Source organism: Gavialis gangeticus, unplaced genomic scaffold (genome assembly GCF_001723915.1).
Source record: "Gavialis gangeticus isolate Ggan-Ray unplaced genomic scaffold, GavGan_comp1, whole genome shotgun sequence".
Lineage (NCBI taxonomy): Eukaryota > Metazoa > Chordata > Crocodylia > Gavialidae > Gavialis > Gavialis gangeticus.
The window spans coordinates 36,434,458-36,445,722 of record NW_017729008.1 but is presented as its reverse complement, the minus strand read 5'-3'; the positions used below and the strand labels follow the sequence as shown (position 1 = coordinate 36,445,722).

Here is an 11,265-nt window from a genome sequence, read left to right as displayed (position 1 = left end):
TATTCTTTAGCAAAACACCCTATAGGCATACAAGATGTACTCCTTTCCCCTGACTTTGCCCACGGTGTGCAAATGCTTGCAGGAAAATGTGGATGTGCTGCATACCAGTACTTAATCTTATCTCAAGCATCACTGCCATGGTCAGCAACACCCCCTCTTGGGATTTCTCCCACTTCTATTTTTTTTTTTCTTTTAAGGCTCCCAAATGAAATGGAGGGGGCAAGGATGGAGAGATGTTCAGGGCTCCCTCTAGCTATATAATACAGGGAAACCTCCTGAAGACTAAGGACTTGGGATAGGGCACAAGCTGCTCACCATCCTGTGGTGTCAAGTTTGTACCTCCCTTTAGAAGCTTTTAAAGCTTACTAAGAAAATACCTCCCCTTAAACGGTATAGTAGTTTTTACCCAAGTCCTGTTATAAGAGCCTCTATCCTCCTTCAGAGAAATCCAGAGTTGCTACACAGCCTTTTCCACTAATGCTTAAATACCTAGAGATCTTTTATTTAACTCATTTTCTCCCACTCCACCCCCTGCACAAAAAAAAAAAATACTCCTCTGCACATACTTCACCAGGCAGAACAATTTATGACCCATCTTAGTGTTCAATCCACCGAGGCAGCCGGCTTGGATCTTGCAGTGAATGAAATGCAAGACTGTAGACTAGAGAATAAATGTCCCCTTGAGGAAGGGAGATGGTGTTTTGCACGATGTGTTTTATATACCTGTGGAGTAGACTCTACGCTTAAAGATGCTGCTAGAGGATGGCATTTGGCTTTTTCTAAGCACGTTTCCACCAGGATCCCTCTGGCTTAGTGTTCATTATTGGTGATCTACGGGTCTGTCTGGGGAGGAGGGGGTGTGCAGCTGGTCTGCCACATGACCTAGACCTTAGTCTATTCTGTCTCCTGCCTAACTTGTGTGAAACAGGCCTGCATTAGGCCTCCAGCCAGACTTGTGCTGCTTCTACACCAAATAAAAACTTTACTTCCATGTTCACTGTAAAATATTTATTATGAAAATGGATAAGTGGACCCATGTCACCCAGAGCACCAAGGTGCCCTCATGGCTGCTGCATGGAGTGAAGCTGTATTTCACTGAGAGTACAAGTCCCTTTCTGTGAACGGGAACTTGTGTGTATAGAGGAGCGCATCGTAACCCAGAATTAAAAAAAAAAATCTACCGCTACCATAAAAATGCTGCCCTCAATGGACTGCGTGTTTCCTACAGGCTGGCAGTGTTGGAAGACCAAGCTGTCTCCTTAAGGCATTGAACCAGGGTGGGGAGTGGGAACATGGCAACAAGTGCAGTGCAAAAGTGTCCGATTCCCTTGGGGATGTTCTTTCGGCAGCTTCATCAGTACCCAGACCACCAACTCCAAGTGAAACAGCCGGCTGAGTGCAGGATGTAAAGCAGCCTATGTATTCCTGCCACCTTTTCAGGGCAGAAACCAATTTAACCAGCACAGGTTCCCATTCCCCTCAATATTCTCCCTCCGTGTACCTGCTGCAGGACTCTCAGCTTAGGTTGTTAGGTCAACTTGCAAGAGGTCCCTACCTTAGCCCGTGCCCAGGTCTCCCACCAGTCAAACAGCAGGGTTTTGTTTTTTTCTTTCCCCAAAATAGATACTGGTCACAAGTGTTAGATTTATGGTAGCTTATGTGGCAATCCTGGCTTGAGGATTAGGGTGGGAGCAAAAGTCTGCCTGGGTTGCAGCCAGCTCCCTGCGGAAGATTGTTTCTGTGCCTAAGGCCATGAATTCTGCTTTAATTGCAAAGCACTAACTTTGGCACAAACTCTTGGCACTTGAGGTACCCTGGCTGAGCTTGATCTTAGGAAATTTTTAATCAGAGCCAGGCCTGTTTTACTGTAATGAGTATGAAAATTCACCAAAATGCAAAGCTTAAATGCACCTGCACAACACAGGATCAACGGTAGATCTTGCAGCCGAAGGATGCTGTAGATGCCAAAATGTGGTGACTTTTCCTGCAAAACACATGGTGAGCAAAAAGACCAGCAATGAGTGCACCTGTGTTGCTAGATCTCAAAGCTGTTCTTCAGTGCTCTCTTTCCAGATGACAACTATTTGGCTGTTTTAAAAGATGCTTCCACGCATGCTCCCTTCCCTTTTTGAGTCCCAGAAAGAGAGAATACATTAGCTCAGCTTTGGCCTCCCGCACAAATATGTCTCTAATTGCTGGACTCATCTCTGGCAGCATTTTACTAGTAAAAGATTTCCCTGGTGGCTGATGTGCAGCTTTATTAAATGATGCTTCATATTTTAAAATAGATCTCAAGCTAGTCCTTTGGACTGGCTCCCTGTGCTTTCAGGCACCTGCAGCGGGGGTGTCTGGCCTGATTCATAACCTTGCCTTCCAAACTGCCTCGTCTGTGCAGAAGAGGAGGCAAGGAGTGTTTGAAGGATAGGCATTTGGGGATTAGAAATGAAGATCATGGTTCGTCCCTCCACCCTTTGAGCTGCTTTCTTTCCCATGGAGCTCTGACTGTAACAGTTGCTAGAGAAGTCTCTGTAAATACAGGAGTGAGGACACGCGCTGTGGTCATTGGATTCCTATTGTCCAGAGAGCTTAAAACTTTTCCATTAAATAGAGGTGCCTAGTACTGTAATGAAGCAGATGAGCTGTGTGTTGGATGCCCATGCAGGAGCTTTTTGGAGGAAGGAAAGAACATGGTTTTAAAACCAAAGCTGAAGGACTGCTTAGCCAAGGTGCTACGAGAGATGGGGCTTACGCCGTCACCATCATTGGTTTGGACAGAGTTACCATCCGGAGCACGGCTGCGGTCTAACAGCAGTAAGCCGCGCAAGGGCATGCTCTGCTTGAGATCCCCCGGGATAGCATTTCATCCTTCCCAACAAACCCAAACCCAGTAGTGATGGCTAAGAAAGCAAGGCTGCAGTGCAGCTGCTTGGCTTGTTAACCCTTTGCTGCCCCTGGGTTTCTTCCAACACATGCTCCTGCCCCTTACCCAAAAGCATCAACGGTTGACTCGAGTGGTGCTCCAGATCATTTCCACAGTCAATGAGATCACTTTGTCTTATCCCACCTCAAGCACGGTCCTCTACAAGTTGTGCCTAGCTGTGTGCGATGAGCCATCTGCTGGTGGATATTGCACAGCACCGCAGGGGGGTTTATTTATTTCTACCCCAGCTTCTCTCTGCACTGTTGAACTCAACAATACCTGCTCCCTTCTTCCCCCTCCAGCCCTGCCCACCAGGAAAGTGCTGGCCTCCTTCCGTGCAAAGCCTCCCCCCACGTTCCCAGGACTCAAACCACGTTCTTCCCGCACAGAAGAGAGGCAGCAGATTTCCAGAGGGAAAAGCTTGAGCACCAAGAAAAAAAAAACCCCACCCAGCGCAAGAGGCTCTTGCAGGGCAAACAATGCTACACGCGCTGGTGCAATCAGTGCGATCTACCCTTACAGTCGGCGACTCATCCCAACGCCAGTTCCTGTATCGAAAGGATGAGAAGCCAGATAATCCTTGTAGACCCCATCGATCAGCTTGTCTGCATTGTTCTTGGCAAACCAGCAGTCAACTTCCTGCTGACCGTTGTAAATCTTCCTCTGCTTCTGCACAACAGGAACCAGGCGACCTTTCACCTTCAGGGTTTTCCCAGGGCCTGGCTTAGGCTCTTCTGTTTGGTTCTGACCGAGCAGCTGAGCGCTTTTGCCTGGAGGGTCCTGGACAAGTTTAACCTCACGGTACAAGAATTGACCTGCAAGGAAAGGTTCAATTTACTTACTGAAGTGGCTGCTTGGTGCCTGATTTTTTCTTTTCAATACTGTCCACCTTTATTTTATATTTTTCAAACACCAGTATGATGCTAGGGAGGATCTACATTCTCCTTTTCTCTTGCAAAGCTCACAAACCTGGCAGCAGGGCTGGGGATGAGACAACGGGGACCGCAATGCTGCTTTATTTCCAAACGCACAGGCCTCGGCCACTTGAGCAAAAGGAAAACTCCCCGAGCTGCTAGAACTAGTACACCTCAGATTCCCATCTGTGGGCAAAGCCTCTCGAAAGGCAATGCACATGGCTGTCAGAGAGAGAGCGCCAAGGATGCTCCCTGCAACCTGGGAGCCCTGGGTTTCCATTTCCTGCCCTGGAAAAGCCTGCAGGTGTGATCTGGAGTAGGCACCTTCATATCAGAGCCCAAAAAAAGGGTCTTAGATGCCTGAAGTGGGACTTAAAATGCTCCCTAAATTCAGAGTTGCAAACCTGATTGCCCCTGGTGAGCTGCTGTCTGATCCCAGAGGTGCCTTGGTTTCCAAGTTGTGCTGATCGTGCACATCCAGAAGCATTTTGTCACCTTCCCAGGGCTGAGCGGTTCAGCGCTATTTCTCCCCAAGCATCCAGCTTGTAGCCACATTAGTCTAGACCAGCAGTTCCCAAAGTCTGACAGATTGCACACCACCGATTTAAAACGATACAACCCCAAGTACCACCAGCAAAGTTTCAGTTCAATGTTAAGTACCACCAGCAAATTTTTGGCATGTACAGTAATTATAACAACTCTGTTAACGCGGACCACTGATAGGTTGTTTGAGTACCTCTGGTGGTACCCGTACCACCAATTAGGAGCCACTGGTCTAGAAGCAAAAGCAATCAGGACTCATAGTAGAGGTGATATCTTTTATTAGACCAACTAGTTGTTTGCAAAAAAATATTAAAATTAAAATACTTTTTTTTTTTTAATACTTTTGCAAAAATCTAGTTGGTCTAATAAAAGATACCACCTCTACCATGAGTCCTGATTGCTATTTCTCCCCATACACTGGACAGAGAGATGAGCCCTGGGTCCTAAATTCCACTTGTGAAGGCCATGTGCATTGAAATCCTCAACCCTGTGAAAGCTATGGTCCTTTTTGGGTCTAGCCCCTGGAGGAGTAGGAGTTGGAGTTCACTGGGCCTAAGAGGGAGTGCCACCTCTCAGCTGAACCCCTCAAGCTACCAGATCCTGCATCTTTCCCTCAGCCCCCTTTGCAATAGCCATTTCCCCCATATAAATAATGCATTTGCCAACAAAGGATGGAGCCGGAGAGAGCATGTCACCCACCTAGCAGCCCGTGGGAATGGGCGGAGAGCCCTTTGCTGTTAGAAATGTAAAATCCCAGATGGTCCTTTTGATAAGGGGCAGGATTCTTGTACTGATGAATCAGGATGATGAAGCTGATGGTGCCTCCTATCGTCACCGTGACGTTGGAATTGGCCGCGACGGACACTTCCAGGCCGCTGCTGCCCACAACGGCGCTCTGGTCACACGGCAGGATGAGTCTTTCCCCATCATCCAGAATGACTTTGGTGGGTGTAATCTCTAGGTAGGATCTCTCTGGCTTATTGCTGAGGATAGTGATGGTGCTAAAGTAAGTCCGTTGTTTCTTGTGGCCTCTGGGAGGAGCCGGGGCTCCAATTAATTGCCCGTTCACGGTTACACCTTTAAGGAAACGAGAACCATCAGTCTGAAACCAGAGCATATGAATAACTCCGGGCTGCTGCCCTGCTTCATATGTCACGGGAACCTCATTTTTGAGTGGCTTCAAAACCACCTCTCGTGGGGCTACTTTGTTCGGACTTAGATCACCAGCGCTAAAATCATGGAGGTGGTCAGAGATTTGCATGCTTTCCCCATCTATGCCCTAGGGCACCTCCAATACGCTCACTGATGGGTTTCAGAAACCACTCTCCTTCCCCTGTGCCTCAGTGTTTGCACCAGAGAGGTTGGCTTGGAGAGTGAGATTGCCTCTGCGCAGAGCTCATTAAGACCATTCTTGGCCTAGAGTTTGCCAGCAAGAGCATCAGTTCTGGTCACCCTGGCTGCCTTTCAATTCAAAGCTGGCTTCAAAACCAGAACTCATTTCCTACCAACCACCCGATGATAACAACATAGCATCATGACTACCCTGGGCTCCATCCAAGCCCTCGTCACAGAGTGGAAAACTCCCTATCCCATCATCGCAGTAGCAACTCGGGTCCTTTCTCCAAACAGGCCATTTCCTGTAACAAAGGGAACTGTGTTTTCCTTCCAATTCACTCAATTTGATCCGCAAGAGCAGGCAAACAGCAGCAAAACACAGTCTGGGGGAAGGTAGTGGGCTCATTGCCAGGAAGTTGATTTTATATTAAATAACAGGGGGGGAAGGCAGACAGGGATGGAGCTGGGACCACTGCTACCAGCATAACACAGAACAGATCTCCAACTCTTTCAGGGGGGGTTTTCCCCGCCCCCAGACTTTTCTATGTTTTTTGAATTCTTGCTCCACAGCTTTCCTGCTTAGTAATAATCCTCTTACAAACCGCCCTGCTTCCGAATCCCAGATCAGATGAGAACCCGAGGCAGGCGGCGCCCATCCTGATCTCTCCAAAGCAGATGCCTAATCATTTTGGTTTTCACCTTGCTTGAGGCATTCCTAGTTGGAAGCAAAGCTGTTTGAGTGCAATTATTACTGATCCTCCATTAAAATAAACTGCTCGATGTTTTGGTGTTTTTTTTCATTGCAGCTTGGGGGGGACTCTGCTGAAAGCTAAGTAAATAGTGTGCACTTGAATGCTAATAAGTGGAGCAGACTCTGATGCTTTGGATCTCAAGGGCTTCTTTCAATTGCAGTGAGGGTTGCAACCAGTGGGCTGCAGAAGCTGAATCAGCGCAATCCGCTGAGGGTGCAAAGGAAGGACAAATCCCTTGCATAATCTCTAGTGGGCAGGGGTGCTGGCTCATACAAAGCTTCACATGTTCGCAAGCTGAAAGTGAAATGGCCATTTGTTTGACAGCTTGAGGAGCAGTCAAGTGCAGCCTACACACTATACATGGTTCGACTGGCCAGTCCTTCAAATTCAGATCAAGCTGGATGTGGGGACTCTGTTTCCCTGGCCCTCGCTTCTGTATTAAATACATGGGGTAGCTGCAATCTGCTGCATCCTCCATCATGCATGAAGTAGTTGCCACTGCAGTTTCCTTCGCAGGAAACCTTCAACTGGGCAATATTCGGAGACAATATTTAGGACCCTTGGGTTCCACAAGCAGCCACTGGGACGGCACACACATGACACATGCCGTCTGCAAAAGGGCAGTAAAGCCTCCGTCCTTTGCAGGCTCATTTTAAGTCCAGCTCATCAGGCATCTCATTGCTAAACACCCACCTACAGGACTCCTGCCTGCTGCTAAGCTTTCCCAAGGGCACCAGCAGGGTAGCAGCAGCAGGATTCCCTATTATCTTACCAGACTCTTTGTGGTCAGAGACCAGTCGGAGAACGTCCCCAGGTTGCCCATCGATATTGAAGCAGACCGCTAGCTTGCTGGAGGGGAAATCGATGACAAAGTGAGGGTCCCCGTCCGCTGAGAAGACACAAAAGGGAGAAGAAGTGTGAGGGAAAGCTGCAAACAGAAGAATTCAAGTAGGGAATTTCATAAAACGCTTTGCAAAGAGCACCAGGACCACCGTCTCCCTCGTCCACTGATACCTTAGGGCGCATGTACACGTCACGTTATATTTTAAGGGGTTGACGTAGAAAGTATGTTTTATTTCCACCAAAAACATTGAGTTTGGGGTGAAAAACAAAAGTGAAAAAAGAAACATTTCAAATGGGAATCCAAATACTTCGACCCTGAAATGATCCTCCTCAAGGGAGCTGTAGTTTGCGTGCCTCCTGTTCTCATTTTATGTGCAGGCTGGACTCCATAGCTGGACTACATCTCCCACCGTGCACTGAAATCTCCTCCGACTGAGAAGGCAATGAACGGTGAGCGCTACAGCATATGGAGGAAAGGCTTGGCTGGGCATCCTAGTGGGAAACAGGGACCTGCAATTATTTAGTCCATGGATTTGACTGTGAGGAGGGACCAAGGCAACACCAAGGGACAAAGGCAGAATAGACTTCTTTTGGTTTTCAGCTGAAAACTCTGAGCATTCCCGTTTTGCCTCTTTTTATGGAGAAAGCAGATGCTTTTTGCAAAAAACAAGTGTTTAATTGAAAACCCAGTTTTCCATCCATAAGCAACCCAAATGAAAAAATTTCCACCAGCCCAATGTTTGCCTTCAATATTTGGCACAGAGAACAATAACCAAGACTATAAAGCCCTTCTGTCCCTCCGCATTAATTTGATGCTTCAAGTAGATTTTCAGCTCAGTGGCTGACTCATCTGGGACCATTCAGCAGACAAGGGACATTTGAAGATTGGCCTGAGCCATAAATGTCTGAGCCAGGTCTAATTTTCCTCGGTGCCTTGTTGAACTCAAATCCAGGTTCTTGGCTTGAACCAGTTGGTAAGTAGTAAAGGGATGTTGAGTAGAGTGGGATCCCTTCAATGTACTAAAGGGATGTTGAGTAGAGTGGGATGAAAATAAAAAGTTGCAAAAACTTAGAAAACAATATAAATGCAGAGGGGGAGGGTTATGGGGAGGCGTTTCTGAAATGTCAGCAGAATTGCTTGGAAAATCACTTTATTGCAACCAACTCTAAAATCCAGACAAATTTCTTATCGCTCCTAAAACAAACTGGCTTTCACTAAACTATTGTGGGGAGACGGGCAGGGGCCAGATCAGCCTGGAGAAGTCATACGTAAATACACTTCCCTTTAGCATCCACTCTTTGCCACTATGCATATTGGGTTAGACGGACCCGTGGCCTGAAGCACAGTTCTTATATATTGTGACGATAAAAATGTTCACGTAAGATAGCACTCTGCCTTGCTTCATTGCTGGCCCTCTCTCTAGCTCTGAGTACGTCCCTGTCCTCTCTCCCCTTTCTTTTCCTTTAAAGTGACCCTGTTTTAATGGGATACATTGAATCCCAGCTGATTTGCTACAGGAGGGTACACACCACGGGGATGCACAATGGAGGCCTCTGTACCTCAGCTGTTTTTTATCTCCAGTTGCAAAAGTAGATGGGACTGGGAAACAGACACTCACCTGAAGTTTTGGAGATCCTGATTCTTTGTTTTTCTCGTTGCTTGGGCACGCTGAGAGCTGGGGAAGAGAACGCAGCCGGAGTCATGTGTTAGAGACAGCAGAATAAGCAACGTTACCACACCGTTCCCAAAACACCGGTCGGAGAAAATGCCCAAGGTCAAATGGCACATCAGTAGCAAGCCTAGTGCCATGAAAAGCCACCCCCCACACACACACACTTTCATCTTTAAGGTTTCCTCTATTCATGCAATCAATTCTGAGGAAGTGTCTATTTTTAAAGCACGTTTCCCTCCAATGCTGTCAGCATGATTTTTTTTTTGTACCTGGCAGGGCCTTGTGTCCTTGCAAACCCCGCACACTTTCCCCAGTGCCCTCTGTAGGAGGATGGGCATAATCCTCCTCCAGTCCTTCCGACTGAAGCTCAAACTCCTTCATCTTCAAGCGAGTGAAAGGGGTGACGAAGTTGTAGGTCAGAGCCAACGACTTGGCCCTCTCCATCAAACGCTCCTTCTCTGCGCTGTCATCGCTCTTCAGCCAGGAAGTCAGCAGCTCCTTGATGGTGAGGTAGCTCCAGGCCCTTTCAATGTAATTCTGATCCCCTTTCCCATTATCCAGGCCAGGGATGCCCCTGATGTCGTTCCTACTCGGGATGTCTATGTTCACGTCAGTCTTCAGGAGGATGTACTTGTTGCTGTTGCTGGCCGTCACCTCCACGTGGAAGCGGTCTGAGGTGTGGTTGATGACTTTGCCAGCAATGACGATTTCGGACCCATTGAAGTAGTTGGGGAAGAAGTTCTGGGTGACCTGCTCCACGCTGTCCTTGGGGTAATCAACTCGAATATCGGAGAGAAGAGGCGTCCCGACTTCATCATAGAACCTGAAACAAAGTCACATTTCCCAGAAATTAGTGCTCTCAGCAAGGTACCTGCGCACAAACCTGCCCGTTTTTACACACGTGCTGTCTTTGCGCTTCAAGTGGGACCTCCCCCAAAGATCGTTTTAACAGGCAGATTTTCCAGATTGAAAATATGTGGGTCTAAACAAAATATCCCATGTTTTCCACAATAAGCAGATGCTTTTCAGGCCTGGGCGCCTTAACGTGGTAAACAAAATGGATCGCGCATCCTTCTTTCTGCACTTCTGCCTGAGACTCCCATCTCTCCAGCCCCGCAGCTAGAGAGATGCAATGTCTCAATACCCGTCATTTAAACAAAAGCATTGTTCTGAAGGGCACCAAGGTTGCACTGGGGTGTGATGTACCTTGTGAGAAGGACTAAGGGTGCCCATGGGGTCAGTCATCTGCACCCAGACCCCTGAATCTTACCCGGACGGCTCTTCTTACCCACAGCCAAACCAGGAGTCCCACGGTTTGGAGCTATTTGAGTACTGGGCTGGCCCCTCATTTTGCTTAACCTTTCATTATAAGAAAAGGCCCCGATCCCAGATGCAACATCTGCAGCTGATCTCAACTCTGGATCTATCAAGGTTTCTTCTTCCCCAAACCCATGCCTGAAAGAGGTGATGCCGCCAGAACCAACCCTTTCAGCTGGGCCGCGGCATCCTCATCTTCCTGGATGCGCCGCATCATGCCGCAGTTCTCCAGCGCCATCCTCTCCAGCAGCTTGTAGTCAACGTCATTGCCGATGCCGATGGTGAAGAGGCAGAACTTGTCGCGGATGGCTTCCTTGGTGTTGCTGAGGATCTTGGAGGACTGGGTCTCCCCCACTGTGGGCCTCCCATCCGTCAGGAAGATGACCAGGGAGACGCTTCTGGCATCGATGTTGTTCTGAGCAATGTAATCATTCAGCAACTTCGAACCCGTCTGGAGAGCACCATTAATATCAGTACCTGGGGATGCACCAGAGACATTAGCTTATTCTCCTATCTAAATGCACTGCACATGGCTACTCAGAGAAATAAGGGGACTGTGTCTATAAGTAGGTTCAGCTGTTACAGCCCCTCCTGGCAGATTTGGGGAATCGGGCAATGACTTCTGGTTCTTTTTATGAAATGGTCGTGTCACTGGAGAAAAGATGCCATTAGCCTCAATGACCAGGCTTTCCCCGGACAATGGCTATGCTAAGGACGTGCGACCCGGGAGAACAGGATTTACGCAGTTTGGAAGGGAAGAGGATAAGTGGGGGGCAAAAATCTGCAAACAGGAGAACAAAAAAGCCCAATGGTAGCATTTGCCTTAAAAAAATTTGGGAGGACTCCCAGGTGGAATCCTTTCCTAGTCCTTTTAAACTGAGGGGGTGGGGGGAAACGAGGAAGAAAGACATAGCTGTAGAAGTAAAAGGAAAAAACTCAATGATGGAGGTTGCAAGTGAGAGAGGAAC

At 47.9% G+C, this 11,265-nt stretch overlaps 1 protein-coding gene across 1 annotated transcript in view; it reads right to left on the bottom strand.

Moving 5' to 3' along the window:
- Positions 1 to 993: 993 nt before the first annotated feature.
- The window catches only part of ITIH5 (inter-alpha-trypsin inhibitor heavy chain family member 5), a 72,094-nt gene continuing 61,822 nt past the window's right edge, over positions 994 to 11,265 (bottom strand). Inside the window, exons 9-14 of the mRNA XM_019509603.1 lie at positions 10,465 to 10,774; positions 9,250 to 9,803; positions 8,927 to 8,983; positions 7,237 to 7,353; positions 5,077 to 5,454; positions 994 to 3,735 (exon numbers count right to left, since the gene is read on the bottom strand). Coding sequence (XP_019365148.1) covers positions 3,437 to 3,735; positions 5,077 to 5,454; positions 7,237 to 7,353; positions 8,927 to 8,983; positions 9,250 to 9,803; positions 10,465 to 10,774 — 1,715 coding nt within the window. The 3' untranslated portion in view covers positions 994 to 3,436. The remainder of the gene's footprint in view (positions 3,736 to 5,076; positions 5,455 to 7,236; positions 7,354 to 8,926; positions 8,984 to 9,249; positions 9,804 to 10,464; positions 10,775 to 11,265) is intronic.